Genomic DNA, 23,884 nt, shown 5'->3' with positions numbered 1-23,884 from the left:
CCTGAAGGGATATAGGTCTTGGATGTTTACCCCATGGGTGAGTGTCATAAACACGTGTATGTGCTGACAAACTGAGAAACATAATCAGGATAAACAGTATTCCAGTTATATCACGACGGGTCCTCGCCTGAAGGGATATAGGCCTTGGATGTTTACCCCATGGGTGAGTGTCATAAACACGTGTATGTGCTGACAAACTGAGAAACATAATCAGGATAAACAGTATTCCAGTTATATCACGACGGGTCCTCGCCTGAAGGGATATAGGCCTTGGATGTTTACCCCATGGCTGAGTGTCATAAACACGTGTATGTACTGACACACTGAGAAACATAATCAGGATAAACAGGATTCCAACTCACAATCCAAGGTTTCTGGCATGCAACACTGCACAATGAATTGCTGTGCTTTAGACAACTGGGCCACCTCTCCCCCCACACCAGCAGGGGGTACTGCCGTGAATATAGACTATGACAAAATACGTTCAAACAGCCGATTTCTGAGGTTTCAGGAAGCGTGTTTTTTATTTTTGACCATGAGTAAGTCCAAAAATCTTTTCCTTGGGTAACGGACTTGATTATAAGATTTACTCTTAAAGTTTGAAAAATCAGCTTTCTCTCTCAATATTTATGTAATTGCTCATGAAAATCAGTTATTTGTCAGACAATATTTCAAAAATCGGATGTTTCCAGTGGGCCATACCTTGGCCTTGGGGTTTATATGGACACAGGCATTTGCCTTGTCAAATACGGTAGTTGAAATAGCTATACAAAATTAACCCAAGTCATGAAACTACTCGGACAATACCTTCACATCCTGTCAAGCATCATTTCATTTCCATAAACTTCCATTCACATCAAAGCAAGAAAATGTACATTCGCTGTATAGTGGAGATGGCAATCATACCATATGTTATGCTATTATATAACAAGCAATAGATTATTTGCCATAACAACATTTCAAATACGCAAGTACTCTTTCTGTCATCTTATAACATTTCAACTATCAAACACCTTATCCACACTGAAACGTGTGAAATTCAGACTAAATATGGTTAAATGTAATTAATTTGTTAACCGATATGTGACAGCGTTTCCCCAAAATCAAGATTGCAAAATTAGTCAGGTTTACGCTGACAAATACAGGAACTGAGTATAAGTATTTTTCATCACATAAACTATCTATTGCTGGTGACAAGGACATTATTTTTTATCTAAAACTGGTACTAATAAGAATTAAAAATTGTTATTTACAAAATATGCACCATTATAGTAAGAAAAACCTTGCAAAAAAACATCTATGACTAAAATAAATGGAAAAACATCTACAACCAGTTGATACTACATAAGGCAAATGTTTAAGAAATGAAAACCATCAACATATCAAGTCTCAGAATAAATCATTAGATTTTCCCCTCCACCTGGAAAACATTATCTTCCCGAGGCAAGGCCGTTAACTGACTACAAAACTCCAGTTTCCACCCTCGCCTAACTAGGCAAGAATGTCTGGGCTCTACGGAGCGCCACCAGTGGCTGCACGACAGTTTACGAACCGGATTTCGATTTCGTTGTGTGATTGTGATTGGACTATGCATAGACTCGTTAGTCCAGCCAAAATGTAACTCCATAATACCAGCCTAGTTCGGCAAGGGTGGAAACTGGACTTTTATTGTCAGTTAATTCTCTTGCCTCGGGAAGATGAGAAAACATCTGCCTAACATCGTCCTACTGTACCCTAGTACCTGTTACCTCTGTGAGGATCCAGAATAGAATTGGTCTTCAGCAACCCATGCTGTCACACAAGACGACTTACGGGATCGGATGGTCAGGCTCGCTGACTTAGTTGAAGCATGTCATAATATCCCAATCACATGGATCGATGCTCATGATGTCAATGACTGGATTGTCTGCTCCAGACTCTATTATTTACAGACCGCCGTCATATAGCTGGAATATTGCTGAGTGTGGCATATAACAACAAACAATACCTACGAACAAAGAAAATCATTGTGTGGCCTTCTTTCTTTAACAAGTGAAATACACCAAATACTTAGTCCAAACTCTGCTTCAAGCACAACCATTGACAGGGGAAAATAAAATATAAAGAAAATACATGCCTCCTGTCACATTTCTTTGTTTAAAAATGAAAATCTAATAATTAATTTTGTGGCATTAAGAAATATTATTTTAATCAGATAAAGTCAAGAAAATGAAATATTTCTATTCCCAGACCTCTGCATCAAGAGGTCATTGATATCATAAGAGGCATGATAACAGGTATGACAAACTACTTCATGCTTTGATGACCTACAACCACCTCAAACATAATCCAAAGCAAACTGATTTAAAGCAAAATACTTGTAACATTATAATATATTCCAGGATGAACATTCAACCCACACAGCTTTCAGAACAGCAAAATAGTTAATTCAAAAGTAGAAAAAAACTTTTTCATGTCCTATAATTTGAACCAGTATCAATCAACTTTATACCAGTACATTACTGTTCATTAGGGCACAGTAGTTACTTGTTTGAAACACCCTCCTGGTAACTGTAGATACCCGGTAGTTGGGTCTTTTTATTTTAATAGTTCTATTGACATTTGGACTGTTAGTCTGCTGCAGCAACACTTCACCATATCAAATTTTCCCGAATAGTATCTACCTAAAATAAGTAAGTTAGTGAGTTAGTATGGTTTTATGCTGCATTTAACAATATTCCAGCAATATAACGGCGGGGGACTCTAAAAAAAAGGGCTTCACACACTAGACCCATGAGGGAAATTGAACCCAGGACTTTAGGGTGATGAGTGAATGCTTTAACCAATAGGCTACCCCACCGCCCCCTGAAAAAATGAATCCCTGAAAGGTAGGTGTGTACTATTCACAAGAAAATAAGGTAATAGGCACATTGCAGTAATCAATTTCATCACAGAGTTTTCACATCATAAAAAAGAGATTTTCATTCTTATTTCTTTTTCTTCCTGAAGTCAGGTAATTTTAGGAAAAAAAATGCAAAACAAGTAACTAGGTAATCTGATTTGTCTGAAAAATGTCATAAAAAAGAAATGGGCATCTCAATATTCCTCTCCTAGTTTTCAGTATTCTTTCACCTACTCAGAATAACACTACCCCTACCTCCCCATAAGGCCACAGCAAAGTCTTAAACAAATTTTAAAAAATTAAGTCATTTTTGTTTTATTTATAAGTATTGCCATATTTCAGAAAAAATCTTCAAAAGTATATTCCTAAACAAGACTCTCATTCAAACTGTTTGAAAACCTAAGCCATAATAAGTGTTAAACATAGTTTTGGAATAAAAAAATGTTTAACAGATCAACCATGAGAAATTTCATTTCTAAATAAATTTATTAATTGTAGTTAAAACTTTTTTTTAAATGAAGCAAAGTCAACAGCAACCAAAAAGTCTGATAAAAGAACATCATAAATTTGTTGTGGCCTGAGAGAGAAATTTGTATATTTTCCTGTCTCTGATAACTGCCGCCCAAATTATCGTGTCATTGCTTCTGAGTCTCAGAAAGACATTGGGATAAGAAAACAAAGAGTTACATCCCCTTCACGAAAACACATTATTGCCTCTGCACCTTCCTCGATATAAAGAAGTGATTATTTTTTTATAATTAGCTATTCTTAAGATAGGTGAAACACAAAAACAAAAGTGTTGTCCTAAATCATAACGCCACAATTTGCAACAATACAATAAAAGTTGAAATGTACACAACACGCGCCCCCTGTTCTGTGTAATATGAAAGTGAGGGATATAACAAAGAAATATAGCCCACGGACTGGAAGGAATAGGATGCAAGGACTGTTGTCAGTCAGACTCATACAGACGGCCATCTTCGAGCTTCACATACACATGACCTTGACTCAAGGTCGAGAATTTAACAAATTGTACATCGGTTGTGCAAATCAGACTCACACAGGTAGTCATACAGGAGGACAACTTCATGTACACATGACCTTGACTTCTCAAGGTCGAATGAAGGTCAAGGACTTAACCATAAGAAATTGTACATCGGCCATGCAGATATCATCAATCAGACGTGCAAATCAGACTCATACAGGTGGCCATCTTGAGTTGAACATACACATGACATTGTCACAAGGTCAATATTCATCGTCGAGAATATAACCATGAGAAATGGCATATTGGACTCGCAGGTCACTTCAACTTTTCAGAAATTTTAAGGAACAGCCAATCATAAGATGGGGTTATTCTATCAACAATTTCCAACACAGGTAATTATTTGTCAAATGATACCCAATACCGAACTTAAAAGCTTCGATAAGCTGGCTGTGTTTTCTGTGTGGGAGACAAACCATATAAAATGTATGTAATGTTTTTAATTTATGTTATGTTTTTATCAGCTATTTATCCTTTTGTTTTCACAACCCTTTTAATAAAACTTTATAGAAAAGTAATAACATGCTCAATGTTTAATTGGATAATACTAATACAAATGTTTCAATTTTCTAATAGTAAAAATCCATTAAATAGTGATGCTCAAATGTGTATTTCCTGTGTTTGTCCCAGAGGCTTACAATAGGCTTGGTGATAGACCTGGGCCTCACCATCTCTCTCCCCGTTTCGTGAACCCTCCCAACATACCCCATCCAAAGGAAGACCATTCCCTGACACTGATCGAGTCTGTCCAAGACATCAACACTGCAATTTGAACATGGAAGCCAGGTTAACCTTAAGACAAGACATGTGAAAGTTCTCAAAGCTGTGTGTCTTGAATCCAAGCTCCAAGTCAGCCAATACTCCCCCTGGTGACGAATGAAGCATGTAGGGGGAGACAACCCTGTATGGTCTGAGACCAGTCCCTGCTTGTGGAAGAGAGAGAAGCTAGCATCCACAAGCCTGCTGTTGCTGTTCATCATCTGTTGCGCTTAACCTCTGATTATCAGGCTTGGGGGAGTTGGCCGTCGAGTTACCAGCGTTGGCAAGCTCTTCCACTTGCATCTTGAAAATATCTGGAAATTGAAACTTGTGTGACTCAGCATTTTATAATAAAGCTGATAGGCGCCAATCAATTCTTATACTCTGATATGATACCTCTCTGCATCAAGTTTCGATGACCCCTCCACAAGTCACATTTGAAATCAAATGAAGGATGCGAGGGGTTTTGAGCCAATCAGTTGTCAACTTTCAATAAGAATTCAGCTTCACTTCAGCCACAGAACATTAATATGCTCTCAACAGAAAACCCTTTTAGGTCAAGATGCCATGGTGCTCAAAAAGACGGGACACATATTACAGTCATTTTTCTCAGCTGACAACATGTGTGAGCATTGTCTGATGGACGTTCATGCATGGAGTGTTGTTTGTTTGTTTGTCTATTAAAATATCAACCTTAAAATAGTGTAGTTTTGTGTTTGCATTTGGAACTCCCTGATTATGTTCGTTTTTGAGATACAGATATCATATATGCTTGTCTGAATGTTTTGACCACTCATCCGGAGAAGCAAATTTGTATAAAATACCCCCCAAAATATTCAAAACCCAATTACTTTCAATTAACATGCGTACAAAAACACATCCATGGATAACAGCCATCTTTTCACATCACGAATGTAAGTACTTTACAAATCTGTGTAAACTGTCAACAGTATATCTACTGAGATTTATCTAGGATTCCATACTAAGTTCTTTTGGCAGCCAAATTGGGAAAAAATAGAGGCATTATGCAAAACTGGATTTTTTTCATGTTCTTAATTTTGTAAATTTCTTTGGATTTGGGACATTTTTCATTCAAATTGGAACTTGGGGCCAATTATCAGCCTCTGAACAGATCTAGATAAATCTCTGATCTACCATTGTAAACATTGTAATTAGTTACCATAGTAATATGTCTTGTTACTATGGTAACATTTCTTGTAACATAGACAACTTACCAACAATAAGATTATTAAATGCCTCTCCTACATTGGTAGAATCTAGCGCAGAAGTTTCTATGAAGGAATAACCATTCCTTTCTGAAAAACAAAGCACCAACAAAATCATAAATCAGTTGTATAAAAATATTTTCTGATGGAATTGGCACTTTCTCATCTGAATAAATTATTGTCTAATTTGCGATTAGTATAATCAGAAAGATATGTAGGAAGCATTCACACGATTGTTTCCTACAGTCATGGCTGTAGCTGGTAATTTGACAGATGAGTCAAACTCCACCCTGTCAAACTGTGAGCTGACCCGTGAAGATCCAGGGTAGAATAGGTCTTCAGCAACCCATGCTTGCTGTAAAAGGCGACTATGCTTGTCGTCAGAGGCACCTGACAGGATCGTGTGGTCAAGATGACATGGTTGATGCATGTCATCATATCCCAATTGCATGGATCGATGCTCTTCATGTCAATCACTGGATTGTCTGGTCCAGACTTGATTATTTACAGACCAGTGTCACATAGCTGGAATAGTGCTGAGTGCGGTGTTAAACAACAAACACAAACACACACAAACTCTGAGCCTCCTGTCTGTAGCCTAGACTAAGGGACACAACTCTATCTGTTCCGTGCTCAATCCAGACCAAGGGACACAACTCCCACCTGACATGGCTAAGGGACACAACTCTATCTGTACCCTGCCTATCCTAAACCTAGCCTTAGTTTGTTGATTTGAACTTCTATTTCATTTCAACTATCATGTAATTGGTATAGTAAGAATGTAAAGAATAATGGTAATGCAAACCAGACAGTTCATGCTGATCAACCAAACAAAATATAAATTCATCTTGGAAATAGTAAATCAACCTTTACAAAATTCACTATGGTAGCATTCTTAAAGACATACAAAGAACATAAAAATATCACTACATTTGGGGTTAGAGGGCAAATATGAAAGATTCTTGTAATGGCCACTTCCACAAAGATGGTAACAGTGTTACTGGGAGAGTAAGGAAGGTGTCACTCGCTGGAAAGGAGATTGCCACCCAAACCAGGGAAACTAAGGGACACAACTCTGGACGCAAAAGAGTGCAAGTGAGTGGTTTTACGCCGCTTTTAGCAATATTCCAGCAATATCACGGCAGAGGACACCAGAAATGGGCTTCACACATTGTACCCATGTGGAGATCGAACCCGGGTCTTCAGGGTGACAAGCGAACACTTTAACCACAAGGTTATCCCACCACCCCTGGACACAACAGAAGATGATCTACCTGCCACTGTCCTGCCTTCCTCCATGGTGACAGCTCGCAAGTGTCGGAGGTCCGTCTTGTTGCCGACCAGCATGATGCAGGCCGTGGGGTCGGCGTGATCCTTCAACTCCTGCAGCCACTTGTCCAGATTCTGGAAGGACTGGGGCTTCGTGATGTCATACAGGACCAGCGCCCCAACGGCTCCCCGGTAGTACCTGCACCAGCATAATGAGTGAGTGAGTGAGTTTGGTTTAACGCCGCTTTAAACAGTATTCCAGTTATATCAAGGAATGTCAGCTTAATGTGGGAGGAAAGCCCCAAGTGATGCAGGTCTTAGACGTTTACCACTTCGGTGAAACCCACGAGCACAGGTATGATGCTGACAAACCTAGAAACATAATTGGGGCGAACCGGGATTCAAACCCACAATCATAGGTTTCTGGCGTGCCCAAGGGACGCAACTCTGCACAGCGAATCGCGGCGCCTGAGACGCCTTTAGGTTTAATGATGTAAGTAATAACGAAACTCAAATATTTTCTTAAATTATTATAAACACTAGACAGTAATAATATTGCAATATGTTTTGCTTAAAAAGCGTATCCAGTAATACTGCGTAGTCATAGTGCATACGACATATACTCTCACACTCGTGATGGCGCTATATCGCTCCTGTATTGCATTAAACCTGTTTACCAGTAATACTGTGTAGTCATAGTGTATACGACATATACTCACACACTCATGATGGCTCTATATCGCTCCTTTATTGCATTAAACCTGTTTACCAGTAATACTGTGTAGTCATAGTGTATACATAGTGTATACATAGTGTATATGTAGTGTATACGACATATACTCACACACTCGTGATGGCTCTATATCGCGCCTGTATTGCATTAAACCTGTTTACCAGTAATACTGTGTAGTCATAGTGTATACATAGTGTATACGACATATACTCACACACTCGTGATGGCTCTATATCGCTCCTGTCCGGCAGTGTCCCAGATTTGGGCACGGATGGTCTTCCCTTTGATGGTCACATTCCTAAATCACAAACAACTCAATCAAACACTGACCATATCATCACCAGAGTAGTTTATCCACAATCTGGCTATCCATTTGAGGAGACATATCTGTTTTATGTTATCGTTTTTATTGACACATATGCTCATAACATCAGTGTTTCTGTTTACAAGTAATTGCCAGTAGTCTACCAGTAAAACATACCATGTACTGGTTAATTAAACCCTATCAGTCCAATATATTGCATGTACCAGTACTTTTAAGTCCTGTCGGTCCAGTGAACCAGTAAATTTATAACTGGAGGGAAATAATTCCAAATACTAAACTTCTGAATGTGGTCAACAATCTCAAAGTAGGTAAATTAATCCAAAACCCACAGACTAACCAGACGAGGACTTAACCATGTTAGCCATTGTGAGTACTGATACAGAAGATAATTAACAATCCTAATTGCAAGTAAATTAATTATCGAGTTGTATTCCTGCGACATGGAGACGACAACTAAAAGATATCACCTCGTTAACAAGCAGTGGTAGAAACTAACACTTTTAGTCTACTAGTCCTTATCATGATAACATGTAGCAAAACCCTTAAAAAGGGCAAATTTCTACTGGTCCTTATGATACCTTAACTATTGGGCAGTTTGGCAATGACTATTGGACTAGTGCCAATTTCTAACGCTGTAACAAGTTGTCTGTTGTTTAATCAGACTTCGACACGTCCGCTGGTTCGCTGGTCCTATATAAAGGACCAGTATAACTAGATAAATGCTTGGCCATTGGTCTAGTGTTATTTTGTGGATAAACATTGTAATCAAAGTTTGTACGACTTTAGAAATCAGCGACAGATCAACGTTAAACTTAAAGCAAAACCAGCACCCTACACAAGCCTGTATGGTGCACTGGTTACCGTCGTGACTGGTTTCTCATTCTAAGTGTCTAGCAGAGATCCAACAGGACCAGTAGATTATTCTTGTGCTGGTCCTTTAGACCAATGACCAATTTTGGTAAAACACTGTTAATCATGTTAACTGAATGAGTAAATAAAATTCTATGCCAATATATTATATGTAACTACTAATAAAAGGACTAGCCCGAAATTGTATTTATTGTTCAAAACGCACTGTAGCTATATATACAACTGTAATGATTAGTGTGCATACACAGCAAATGTGCAGGTCGATCACACACTACCATACTCCCCTGCTCAATGAAAATGGATTCTTCCACCGCATGACACAGACTATACACATAGCATGAACTCCATGTGCACCCATCACAGAAGTACTAGAATCTGTACTTAATTAAGAAAGTGTTATCACAAAATTTAACATTTGGCCACTTTCTAAATGGCATTGTGTGTTCATAGCTCTTGGCCAAGGGACCGTTGCCAATTAACACTTGCCAGAGGGGTACACAAAGTACATGATCTAGACTACCAGTTGCCAGACTTTCATTTTGGTGGAAGACTCGGCGACAGAGTGGGTTACATCGCTGACTTTGTGTGCTGGCGATAAAATGTCTCACTCTGGCAGTGTGGGTTCGAATTCCACATGGGACTCAATCCAAAAAAGTACAAGAATGTGTAGTTTATTGAGAAAGTGTAATCCCAAATTTAAGATTTGTTACATTTGACCACTTTCTAATGGCATTGTGTGTTCAGGAACAAGCAGTGTTATGTATGCACCACGTCTGGTGTCACTGTACTATACATTTTGACAACACATGGATAAGCAGTGTTAAGCCTTCAATGAAAAGATTAGTCTAAAGGTTGGCAGGAACAAGGCACGGACACACATGGTGGGCAGCTGTTGTGACTGCCTGATCCCCTTGTGTAACCAGACATGACACACTGTCCTCAGTTGAGAGTCCAGCGGTAAATCACCTTGTGTAACCAGACATGACACACTGTCCTCAGTTGAGAGTCCAGCGGTAAATCACCTTGTGTAACCAGACACGACACGCTGTACTCAGTTGAGAGTCCAGCGGTAAATCACCTTGTGTAACCAGACACTACACGCTGTACTCAGTTGAGAGTCCAGCGGTAAATCACCTTGTGTAACCAGACACTACACACTGTACTGAGTTGAGAGTCCAGCGGTAAATCACCTTGTGTAACCAGACACGACACACTGTACTGAGTTGAGAGTCCAGCGGTAAATCACCTTGTGTAACCAGACACGACACGCTGTACTGAGTTGAGAGTCCAGCGGTAAATCACCTTGTGTAACCAGACACGACACGCTGTACTCAGTTGAGAGTCCAGCGGTAAATCACCTTGTGTAACCAGACACGACACGCTGTACTCAGTTGAGAGTCCAGCGGTAAATCACCTTGTGTAACCAGACACGACACGCTGTACTCAGTTGAGAGTCCAGCGGTAAATCCCCTTGTGTAACCAGACACGACACGCTGTACTCAGTTGAGAGTCCAGCGGTAAATCACCTTGTGTAACCAGACACGACACGCTGTACTCAGTTGAGAGTCCAGCGGTAAATCACCTTGTGTAACCAGACACGACACGCTGTACTCAGTTGAGAGTCCAGCGGTAAATCCCCTTGTGTAACCAGACACGACACGCTGTACTCAGTTGAGAGTCCAGCGGTAAATCACCTTGTGTAACCAGACACGACACGCTGTACTCAGTTGAGAGTCCAGCGGTAAATCCCCTTGTGTAACCAGACACGACACGCTGTACTCAGTTGAGAGTCCAGCAGTAAATCCCCTTGTGTAACCAGACACGACACGCTGTACACAGTTGAGAGTCCAGCGGTAAATCACCTTGTGTAACCAGACACGACACACTGTACACAGTTGAGAGTCCAGCGGTAAATCACCTTGTGTAACCAGACACAACACGCTGTACTTAGTTGAGAGTCCAGCAGTAAATCCCCTTGTGTAACCAGACACGACACGCTGTACACAGTTGAGAGTCCAGCGGTAAATCACCTTGTGTAACCAGACACGACACGCTGTACACAGTTGAGAGTCCAGCGGTAAATCACCTTGTGTAACCAGACACGACACACTGTACACAGTTGAGAGTCCAGCGGTTAATCACCTTGTGTAACCAGACACGACACGCTGTACTTAGTTGAGAGTCCAGCGGTAAATCCCCTTGTGTAACCAGACACGACACGCTGTACACAGTTGAGAGTCCAGCGGTAAATCACCTTGTGTAACCAGACACGACACACTGTACACAGTTGAGAGTCCAGCGGTAAATCACCTTGTGTAACCAGACACGACACACTGTACACAGCTGAGAGTCCAGCGGTTAATCACCTTGTGTAACCAGACACGACACGCTGTACTTAGTTGAGAGTCCAGCGGTAAATCCCCTTGTGTAACCAGACACGACACGCTGTACACAGTTGAGAGTCCAGCGGTAAATCACCTTGTGTAACCAGACACGACACACTGTACACAGCTGAGAGTCCAGCGGTAAATCACCTTGTGTAACCAGACACGACACGCTGTACACAGTTGAGAGTCCAGCGGTAAATCCCCTTGTGTAACCAGACACGACACGCTGTACTCAGTTGAGAGTCCAGCGGTAAATCACCTTGTGTAACCAGACACGACACGCTGTACTCAGTTGAGAGTCCAGCGGTAAATCACCTTGTGTAACCAGACACGACACGCTGTACACAGTTGAGAGTCCAGCGGTAAATCCCCTTGTGTAACCAGACACGACACGCTGTACTCAGTTGAGAGTCCAGCAGTAAATCACCTTGTGTAACCAGACACGACACGCTGTACTCAGTTGAGAGTCCAGCAGTAAATCACCTTGTGTAACCAGACACGACACGCTGTACTCAGTTGAGAGTCCAGCGGTAAATCACCTTGTGTAACCAGACACGACACGCTGTACTCAGTTGAGAGTCCAGCAGTAACTCACCTTGTGTAACCAGACACGACACGCTGTACTCAGTTGAGAGTCCAGCGGTAAATCACCTTGTGTAACCAGACACGACACGCTGTACACAGTTGAGAGTCCAGCAGTAAATCCCCTTGTGTAACCAGACACGACACGCTGTACTCAGTTGAGAGTCCAGCAGTAACTCACCTTGTGTAACCAGACACGACACGCTGTACTCAGTTGAGAGTCCAGCGGTAAATCACCTTGTGTAACCAGACACGACACGCTGTACACAGTTGAGAGTCCAGCAGTAAATCCCCTTGTGTAACCAGACACGACACGCTGTACTCAGTTGAGAGTCCAGCGGTAAATCACCTTGTGTAACCAGACACGACACGCTGTACACAGTTGAGAGTCCAGCAGTAAATCCCCTTGTGTAACCAGACACGACACGCTGTACTCAGTTGAGAGTCCAGCGGTAAATCACCTTGTGTCACCAGACACGACACGCTGTACTCAGTTGAGAGTCCAGCGGTAAATCACCTTGTGTAACCAGACACGACACGCTGTACTCAGTTGAGAGTCCAGCGGTAAATCACCTTGTGTCACCAGACACGACACGCTGTACTCAGTTGAGAGTCCAGCGGTAAATCACCTTGTGTAACCAGACACGACACGCTGTACTCAGTTGAGAGTCCAGCGGTAAATCACCTTGTGTAACCAGACACGACACACTGTACTCAGTTGAGAGTCCAGCGGTAAATCACCTTGTGTAACCAGACACGACACGCTGTACTTAGTTGAGAGTCCAGCGGTAAATCACCTTGTGTAACCAGACACAACACGCTGTACACAGTTGAGAGTCCAGCAGTAAATCACCTTGTGTAACCAGACACAACACGCTGTACACAGTTGAGAGTCCAGCGGTAAATCACCTTGTGTAACCAGACACAACACGCTGTACACAGTTGAGAGTCCAGCAGTAAATCACCTTGTGTAACCAGACACAACACGCTGTACACAGTTGAGAGTCCAGCGGTAAATCACCTTGTGTAACCAGACACGACACGCTGTACTCAGTTGAGAGTCCAGCGGTAAATCACCTTGTGTAACCAGACACGACACGCTGTACTCAGTTGAGAGTCCAGCGGTAAATCACCTTGTGTAATCAGACACTACACACTGTACACAGTTGAGAGTCCAGCGGTAAATCCCCTTGTGTAACCAGACACGACACACTGTACTCAGTTGAGAGTCCAGCAGTAAATCACCTTGTGTAACCAGACACTACACGCTGTACTCAGTTGAGAGTCCAGCAGTAAATCACCTTGTGTAACCAGACACGACACGCTGTACACAGTTGAGAGTCCAGCAGTAAATCACCTTGTGTAACCAGACACGACACGCTGTACACAGTTGAGAGTCCAGCGGTAAATCACCTTGTGTAACCAGACACGACACGCTGTACACAGTTGAGAGTCCAGCAGTAAATCACCTTGTGTAACCAGACACGACACGCTGTACACAGTTGAGAGTCCAGCGGTAAATCCCCTTGTGTCACGGCTCATTGGTTCCTGCTGTTTGATCAGGGTTACAACATCCAGGCCTTTGTCAAGCTTTCGAAACATGTGACATGTAGTCATGTGGAGGACATTTCTAAATCTGACTCAGTTCTATGGTAGACCATGTTCCCAAGGCAAGAGAGTTAACTGACTTTAAAAGTTCCTGGGCTCGATCATAGCGCCACCAGTGGCTATTACCAGTTATGTCCCTTCTAAGCCTCTCCCAAGGACCAATCAGATTCCACCTCTCGTATCACTTGCGTTTGCTTCACAGAAAACGGTTGCGCCCGGTCAGGACAATCTGATCGATAATCAAGATCTATATTGCGATAAAACGGGTCTTACATCGCAAAATGCATCAAATCACGTGGGCACCTTGATTAAAAACATGAGAAGATTTGGAAAATATCTGCTGACAACGAGTTGGTGGTGCACCTTGATTTCAATTTCGGTGCAAGATTTTGATTGGACTATGCATAGACTCGTTAGTCCAGCCAAAATGTAACTCCATAATGCCAGCCTTGTTCGGCAAGGGTGGAAACTTGACTTTTATAGTCAGTTAACTCTCTTGCCTCGGGAAGATGATGGTAGAGGTTCTACTACACCAAATCAGAACCAGTTTGGACAGTGCGGTTTTCGTAGGGAGCCTTCAGTGCAGATCGAGAGATATCTGCAGGCTGTGATTGGAGGATATTCTGTAAGATTTTTATGTCTTTCAAATGTACATCCATCCAGTTATTAAAACTGACCATGTTTTTCTTTATTTAGTACTGTCTTTTTCAACATGATGACTTATGCTGAATGTGACCACTGCTATTTTCAAGTAGGTGACATTTGGTGCGAAACTGGGGGTGGTGTGTTTAGCTTCCTGTACTCGGAAAAGGAGCTGGCTAAGCTAGTCATTTTATATTTTTTTATTGCTGCTCTAAGGCCAAACTGTGCACACACGTACAGGTAATAGCTGTTGAATGCTTAGTTATTTTTAAAAAAAAATAACGTTACTATAGAAGTCTATGGGAAAACATTTGGCTGTGTGTAACCTAGACATATTGAGGACATTTCCAAATTTGTGACAAAAATGATGTCTGATGCAATTCCCTATTTTGACTTGTACCATATGTTCCCCAAGATTTTTTCAGGCGAATACTTGAGATCATTTTTGCTTACTTGTATGTGCCATTGTATACATTGTTTTAAAACATTATCATGGTTATGATAATAATAATAATCAAGTCAATGTAACATTTAGCACTGTTTAGAAACATGCTAAGCTAAAGGGGCATTCACACGGTACAACTAGTGGTATACAATTTGTTGTATGCAATTAGTTGCACAAACTGAAGTTGTATACAACTCGGCATTCACACGGCGGTGAGTTGCATACAACTTTGGTCTCGCGAGATCTCTGACAAAAAGCTTGTGATTTACTACATTATCGCTGGAATCTTGGCTGCCGAGTTAATGTTCAGACGCATTGCTTTGAAAAATCAACGCTGTGCGAGAATTGCGGTCGCGCGGTACTTGACCAACCTCTGACTTTGCAATTTAACGGACTTGTATATTATTGAATTTTTAACCCCATGATGGAAAATTAAATGTATAACGTGACACATTCGATACGAAAACGTACTTGTTTTATGTGTCGAAAACAAATTTTCCGTTACATGACGTCAAAACACGAGGGCGATGCCCACATGTGCAAAGACCAAAAAAAATGCAATTCCTAGTCATTGCAAAACTCAGTAACCGTCATGTCCGTGGTGAGCATCTGCTTTGTCTCAGGACAATACATTCTAGTATCTTTTTGTTTATGTGTATTTACAAAGTTCCCACACAGCTATCGATTTTAATAACCACATCGGTTCCTTTTCTGGGACATTGAATGATTGTCATCCAAAATGTCCTGAAGACATATTTCAGATTTTGTTATAATATAGAAGAATGAACTATAAAAATCCTCAAAGTGCCCTTTGGCCAGTTGAAATCAGATACTTTTACCTTATTTCCAAATTTATAAGAAACGTTGAAATTGGTAACACAAAAAAGTAACAGTATATTACCAATTATATTTGGTTATAGTATGGAAAATTTCGATTAAAAGAACAGAATGTTGTGCTTATCACTACAACAGCTCCACAACCCCTCCACCACCCCAGCAACGCACACCCAAACCCCAACAGACCATGACCCACCTCCAACCATGATTCTCAAATGGTCAGCCCCTATTTTGAAACGCGCACCTGATGCAATCTTCAGCTGTCAATGTTCCGCCAATTAAACGTTAAAATCCAAATGTAAGACAAGTAGTTGTCCACACATGAGTTATACATTAATAAAAATATAACGTGGCGAATTTCCTTCAGGTATACATTTACTTTAACTTAAGAAATGAAGTGCCTGTTTTATTTTACCTATCTATATAAATTTGCCACAATGAATATTTCACAATTCTCCAAAGGAAATATGTATATGCATCGGTGTGTTACATTTACAAAACATCTTTTGGGAAGGATAACACGATGAATGTCTATGACCAAACAAACAGCTGATTATTATGAGTTTCATAAATTCTATGGCATTTTAGATTATATTAGTAACAGTACTGCATACATGTATCCATTTTGCAGCAGTGCATTATTTTGCTGGGTGAAACGATATTGAAGAGATATTCAAATTATAATTCAAGATTGAAACAGTAAACTACTTCATGAACTGAATGCGTTGTGTACTAGTTCACCTGCACCTCAAAGAAAATAACAAATATGTACAACGATGTTGATGCAGACGTATACTAATATGACATCACTACCGGTAACCTCCCGTCATAACGTAGCGAGTTCACTGATAGCAGTACGCGGAATGTTTGGAGTAGGTTTTACCGTGATGCTGGGATCACATACATACATAAATGAGTCATGTAAGTTAAGTAATCAGAATTAATCTGAAATCAACAAGTTCTGTTTGTTTTTATGTTTCCATTCCTGCCTTGATAATACATGGAAAGGCAGACCAATACCGTCGTCAGTGTGCGTGATTTTGCGTCAATCATGGCGGCACGTTGAACGATTTCTGTTGACTTTTTCCAAATAAGTATCTGGACTCTAATTATTAATTTCTCAATTCTTGCAACGATTATCAACCCATGCATATTCGTAATAAACTGAGCTAATGTATGCAACAAATTGACAAATTTACTATTTTACTGGAATAGTAAAGTATTAGTAAAACTAGAAGGTTGCTTTGTTTACATTTTTAAATGAGAAGGCCCACTGGTAGGTTTCAGAGCACAGGGTTTGGTTTCACACTTGAATATTGCGGTTGATTTCATTTGGACCTTTTGTATTAGTGACTTAGACAAAATGTCAATTGATTCTTAATGGTATGATGAATTCAGAGATGTATGTATGGTAGCTGAGTGTGAAATACATGTGATGTGACAGGCATCTCGCCTGATGCAAAAAGAACCGTGATTTTGCAACGCTATCCAACATGGAGGTTCGGTCCAGAGTTTTTATATTTCGAAAACGAATATAGGGTTATTGGAGTCTTTTCGGAATGATGATTGGTGTTTTGACAAAGAGCCGACACCCAATGGTTTTGTAATGGAACTTCTCATGTAGTTTTACATTATTTGAATAAATAATCACATTTAGAACAGTGAATTGGTAAAATGCGAAAATGGCATATTTTTCGTTGTACACTATTTTCAGATGTTGTTTGTGATACATATGCTTTGGCTAAAATAGTTGTTAATGGCATCATATTATAGATACTTTCCCACAGAATCTAAAACTGTGACATGTATTTGTGTGTATGATGTATTTCAAGTTTTAGAAACTTATCATGGACCTAATCTCAGCATGGTCTACACTACAGTGAACAGTCACATAGCAAAACTAAAAATTGCACTAAAATGTTGCTATGAGTTTAGCACAAGTAAACCTTTTAGAGGTCCAAGCCTGCCCTAAAGTCTACTATGGCTTGTTCTGCCTCAGATTTCTGGGTAGAATACTTTGAGATTTTGCAAATGTTTTCATTGATTTGTGAAGACTTTTTGAATGGTAGTCTCTTGGTATTTGGTAAGGGAGATCTCTTAACTCTGAACACTGCTGAAAGAAGGAGGCGAATGTTCTTAAAACATTTTTTTTCACGATCTCACACAAATCATGTCTTAGTGCAAAACAAAGATCTGAGGACATCCTATTACAATTCATGTCAGAATGACCTTTCACGAAATTTCACTGACCAATGAAATGACTAGCATGATGTCAACATTAGCAAATCAGAAAGCAGCTTTATCAGGCTATACACAGATCTCAATTCAAAATTTGAAACTGACCAAAGGAACATTCTGAAATGTTCTAATGCTCTAATAGATGGCCCAGACTGTATGGCAGTACTTCCCATGGGCTATGTAAAGTATCTTCTGTTCAGTTGTTTATCCAATAGAAGCAAGAGACAGAAGATGATTTCCACAGAGTAAGTCGTAAGTTCATAACTGTCGTTCGGAATACACCCTGTTGACCTCTGAGGTTGCATGATTACAAAACACATTCCAACTGTCAATTTCTCGATCTAGTAAGCGACACTCGGATTGGTCGGATGAAAGGTCGTTCTGATGTGACCTGCAATGGGATGTCTTCAGATCTTTGCTGAACAGTAACGAGAATTAAGATCTGATTTTAATAAGATGGTTTTTTTCACGACATCATCAAGCACGTCCAGCGAACAGTTATTTCTTGGGTATAAAAACTATTTATATTGCAGCATTGTCTTGTCCCCAGTGAGGTACGTACCTCGTGGCAAACTCCACTCCTATTGTACTCTTGCTCTCCGCGTTGAACTCGTTCCTCGTGAACCGGGACAGTAGGTTCGTCTTCCCCACTCCACTGTCTCCCACCAGAACAACTGCAAAACATGACAACAGAACAACTGCAACGGAGCTGCAACAGAACAGCTGTAACCATGGCAACAGAACAACTGCAACACATGACAACACAACAACTGCAACAAATGGAAACAGAAATGCAGCACATGACAACAGATCGGCTGCAACACATAGCAACAGAACTGCAGCACATAGCAAGAGAGCAACTGCAACACATGACAACATAACTGCAGCACATGGCAACAGAACCGCTGCAACACATGGCAACAGAACTGCTGTAACAGAACCGCAGCACATGGCAACAGAACAACTGCAACAGAACTACAGAACAACTGCAACAGAACTACAGAACAACTGCAACCCATGGCAACAGAACTGCAAACAACTGCAACACATGGCAACAGAACTGCAACACAGAGCAACAAAACTGCAGCAAATAGCAACAGAACCGCTGCAACACATGGCAACAGAACAACTGCAACACAATTGCAGCACATAGCGAGTGTGTGAGGATGGTTTTATGCCCATTTTAGCAATATTCCAGCAATATCACGAAGGGGGACACCACAAATTGGCTTCACATATTGTACCCATGTCGGGAATCGAACCCGGGTCTTTGGCGAACGCTTTAACCACTAGGCTATCCGACCGCCCCTTACAGCACATAGCAACAGAACAACTGCAACACATGGCAACAGAACTGCAGCACATGGCAACACAACAACTGCAACAGAGCAGCTGCAACACATGGCAACAGAACTGCAGCATATAGCAACAGAACAACTGCAACACATGGCAACAGAACTGCAGTACATGGCAACAGAACTGCAGCACATAGCAACAGAACTGCAACATATGGCAACAGAACTGCAGCACATGGCAACAGAACAGCTGCAACACATGGCAACAGAACTGCAGCCCATGGCAACAGAACAGCTGCAACACATGGCAACATAACTGCAGCACATGGCAACAGAACTGCAGCACATGGCAACAGAACTGCAGCACATAGCAACAGAGCAACTGCAACACATTGCAACAGAACTGCAGCACATGGCAACAGAACTGCAACACATGGCAACAGAACAACTGCAACAGAACTGCAGCACATAGTGAGTGTGTGAGGATGGTTTTACACCGATTTTAGCAATATTCCAGCAATATCACGACGGGGGACACCACAAATGGGCTTAACACATTGTACCCATGTCGGGAATTGAACCCGGGTCTTTGGCGAACGCTTTAACCACTAGGCTACCTGATAGACCCTTGCAGCACATAGCAACAGAACAACTGCAGCACATGGAAACAGAACTGCAACACATAGCAACAGAACTGCAGCACATAGCAACAGAACTGCAGCACATGACAACAGAACTGCAGCACATGACAACAGAACAACTGCAACACATGGCAACAGAACTGCAACAGAACTGCAGTAAATGGCAACAGAACAACTGCAACACATGGCAACAGAACTGCAGCACATGACAACAGAACTGCAGCACATGGCAACAGAACAACTGCAACACATGGCAACAGAACTACAGCACATGGCAACAGAACTGCAACATAAGGCAACAGAACTGCAGCACATGGCAACAGAACAACTGCAACACATAGCAACAGAACTGCAGCACATGGCAACAGAACAGCTGCAGCACATAGCAACAGAACTGCAGCACATGGCAACAGAACTGCTGTAACAGAACTGCTGCAGCACATGACAACAGAACAACTGCAAAAGAGCAACTGCAACAGAACTGCAGAACAACTGCAGCTAATGGCAACAGTACTGCTGCAACACAACCATAGGACAAAACAACAGAACAACTGCAACAAAACTGAAACACATAGCAACAAAACTGCAACGCATAGCAACGGAACTGCAGCAAATAGCAACAGAACCGCTGCAACACATGGCAACAGAGCTGCAACACATAGCAACAGAACTGCTGCAACACATGGCAACAGAACAACTGCAGAACAACTGCAACACAACTGCAGCACATAGCGAGTGTGTGAGGATGGTTTTAAGCCACTTTTAGCAATATTCCCGCAATATCGCGGCGAGGGACACCACAAATGGGCTTCACACATTGTACCCATGTCGGGAATCGAACCCGGGTCTTTGGCGTACAAGGCGAACGCTTTAACCACTAGGCTACCTGACAGACCCTTGCAGCACATAGCAACAGAACAACTGCAGCACATGGAAACAGAACTGCAACACATAGCAACAGAACTGCAGCACATGACAACAGAACAACTGCAACACATGGCAACAGAACTGCAACAGACCTGCAGTAAATGGCAACAGAACAACTGCAACACATGGCAACAGAACAGCTGCAACACATGGCAACATAACTGCAGCACATGACAAGAGAACTGCAGCACATAGCAACAGAGCAACTGCAACACATTGCAACAGAACTGCAGCACATGGCAACAGAACCGCTGCAACACATGGCAACAGAACTGCAGCACATGGCAACAGAACTGCAGCACATGGCAACAGAACAACTGCAACACATGGCAACAGAACTGCAGCACATGACAACAGAACTGCGGCACATAGCAACAGAGCAACTGCAACACATTGCAACAGAACTGCAGTAAATGGCAACAGAACAACTGCAACACATGGCAACAGAACTGCAGTAAATGGCAACAGAACAACTGCAACACATGGCAACAGAACAGCTCCAACACATGGCAACATAACTGCAGCACATGACAACAGAACTGCAGCACATAGCAACAGAGCAACTGCAACACATTGCAACAGAACTGCAGCACATGGCAACAGAACTGCAGCACATGGCAACAGAACAACTGCAACACATGGCAACAGAACTGCAGCACATGGCAACAGAACAGCAACATAAGGCAACAGAACTGCAGCACATGGCAACAGAACAACTGCAACACATAGCAACAGAACTGCAGCACATGGCAACATAAAAGCTGCAGCACATAGCAACATAACTGCAGCACATGGCAACAGAACTGCTGTAACAGAACTGCTGCAGCACATGACAACAGAACAACTGCAAAAGAGCAACTGCAAAAGAGCAACTGCAACAGAACTGCAGAACAACTGCAGCTAATGGCAACAGTACCGCTGCAACACAACCACAGGACATAGCAACAGAACAACTGCAACAAAACTGCAACACATAGCAACAAAACTGCAGCGCATAGCAACGGAACTGCAGCAAAAAGCAACAGAACCGCTGCAACACATGGCAACAGAGCTGCAACACATAGCAACAGAACTGCAACACATGGGAACAGAACATCTGCAACACAACTGCAGCACATAGCGAGTGTGTGAGGATGGTTTTACGCCGCTTTTAGCAATATTCCCGCAATATCGCGGCGAGGGACACCACAAATGGGCTTCACACATTGTACCCATGTCGGGAATCGAACCCGGCTCTTTGGCGTACAAGGCGAACGCTTTAACCACTAGGCAACCCGACCGCCCCTTGTAGCACATAGCAACAGAACAACTGGAACACATGGCAACAGAACTGCTGCAACAGAACCACAACAAATAGCAAGAGAACTGCTGCAACAAATGGCAACAGAACAACAGCACATTATAACAGAACTGCAAGTTATTACTTTTTACGTACACGTAGTTATATATTGACTTCAATATGTTTTTTACATCAAATTACAAAAGTAAAAACTGATATGCACAAAAAATACTGAAGTCAATTCTTAAATAACATTTAAAATTGCCTGTCAATAGTAGGCCAATGGTATCATATCTAAGTGACCACCTATTGTAACATTTGTACAAAAATACAGTAGATCAATCATTGGTAAATAACACTAAGAACACATATAATTTAACATGCTTAGTAACTGTTGTCATGGTTATACTGAAATATTTCAAAAGTCCAGATTGACTACATACTAATATATTGTATCACTTCAAAAACTTAATCAATTACCTTTCCAAATGTAATCATAATGCTCATCCTGAGCTGAAGAGTTCATTGCGCTCGCCATGCTTGATGTAAGCTTCGGTTATATAGGCACATGAAATCAGGAAATACTGTCTCAATCAAAACGTCCAAAAATGTGTTTCTTGAAAATCAAGTCCACGTTTGCAGTCTGTGAATCATTCTGAAAAAGAACGAACTTGTCAGTCTGCATAATACAAAACAAATGCACAAGATTTACATAAAAATGACGTGGGGGCTATCGTTGTTATTGTTGTCGGTCGACAAGTCGTGGGAAAATCGAGTACGACATTGGGACTCGCGAAATCTGGGACTCCGGTTGAGCTTTGCTTGTGGCAGGGATTTGAATGCGATCGAGGATAAAAAGCACGTAATTGTCACCTACTGCTGATGATGAATTACGGTGATGACATTAGACTTAGTAGCATACACTGGCGATGTAAAAGATGGCACATTTATTTGACTTTTAGGAGAAACAAGCACGGAAGTCGGATACTCACCTGTCACAACTATAAATAGACCAGCTTTTTTAGTTTGGTTTCGTATGTTACGCGTATTTTGACTTCTCGTTACTAATAGTGTCCCTAAAGCTATAAACTACACAGCATACCGAAAATACTATTTATAGTTTGTCAAAGTTGATATTAGATATAAACACTGACTTTAGTTTGTGCGAAACTGTGAAAACCAAAGCAGGTGCGTGGGCCTCAATAAACCAGCGTGGCAATGTTGCAGTAGTAATTCTGGATAAACGGGTTTATGTGGTGACATCATCCAAAACAACACGTGAATGCGGGACAGTTGGGCAAATAGTCTACATAGTAGGCCAACACATTAAATATATTTGTTTCGGTCCACACGATAGATGTTATTGTTTTCAAAGTCCAAAGAAGTTAATATATGTCAGTTAATATTGACGCAGTTTTGTCCAATTTTTCAGTTAAATGTCTTTTTGAATTGTTATTGTTAAAACATTGAAATCGACTCTGTTTATCATTAAACTAATCACTTTTCTGAATTCCGAAAGCATTACAATTTTCAACAGCGGTAATCATTTGTTTCATGAAAAGGCAGTGATTATGTAAACCAATCAAATATCGAATAATGATAAATAGAGAATCTCACCCTCGTGTCTTTTGATATCAAATATATCAACACGAGTTGATAAAAGTGGGAAAATTCCGAGGCTTGCCGAAGATTTTTGCCACTTTTATCAACGGGTGTTGCATACCCAAGAATCTGTGCCATGAGTATCACCCCACGTTGAAATCACTCAACCGTAAAATGGTGATAGATAAAGAGGACGCGTAGTTTCAAAGTTCTGTACGTTAGTAAGGTTGAAATATTCAATAAAGTTTCCACTGGACTTAAATGATTGGATTACATGTCTTCATAGTGAAATA

General features: G+C 41.2%; 1 protein-coding gene across 4 annotated transcripts; it reads right to left on the bottom strand.

Moving 5' to 3' along the window:
* LOC124131216 (ras-related protein rab-11.1-like) lies at window positions 1–23,002 on the bottom strand. 4 transcript variants are annotated; one of them, XR_006860619.2, is made up of 8 exons: window positions 22,863–22,974; window positions 22,470–22,644; window positions 18,410–18,521; window positions 8,128–8,211; window positions 7,186–7,379; window positions 5,921–6,001; window positions 4,779–4,999; window positions 1–4,743 (listed from the first exon to the last, which is right to left on the bottom strand). XR_006860619.2 is itself a non-coding variant. In XM_046494321.2 (7 exons), the coding sequence occupies exons 2-7, from the start codon at window positions 22,525–22,527 to the stop codon at window positions 4,872–4,874; spliced, it is 657 nt and encodes a 218-aa protein (XP_046350277.1). In that variant the 5' UTR covers window positions 22,528–22,644; window positions 22,982–23,002; the 3' UTR covers window positions 1–4,871. The 4 variants fall into 4 exon arrangements, 3 of the variants coding, with proteins under 3 accessions (XP_046350277.1, XP_046350276.1, XP_046350275.1); XM_046494321.2 differs by lacking the exon at window positions 22,863–22,974 and adding an exon at window positions 22,982–23,002 and having other exon boundaries at window positions 1–4,999; XM_046494320.2 differs by having other exon boundaries at window positions 1–4,999; window positions 22,867–22,982.
* Window positions 23,003–23,884: the final 882 nt, after the last annotated feature.

This window comes from Haliotis rufescens, unplaced genomic scaffold, assembly GCF_023055435.1.
Source record: "Haliotis rufescens isolate VD_foot unplaced genomic scaffold, xgHalRufe1.0.p SCAF_14, whole genome shotgun sequence".
NCBI classification, from domain to species: domain Eukaryota; kingdom Metazoa; phylum Mollusca; class Gastropoda; order Lepetellida; family Haliotidae; genus Haliotis; species Haliotis rufescens.
This window is presented reverse-complemented; position numbering and strand designations above follow the sequence as displayed.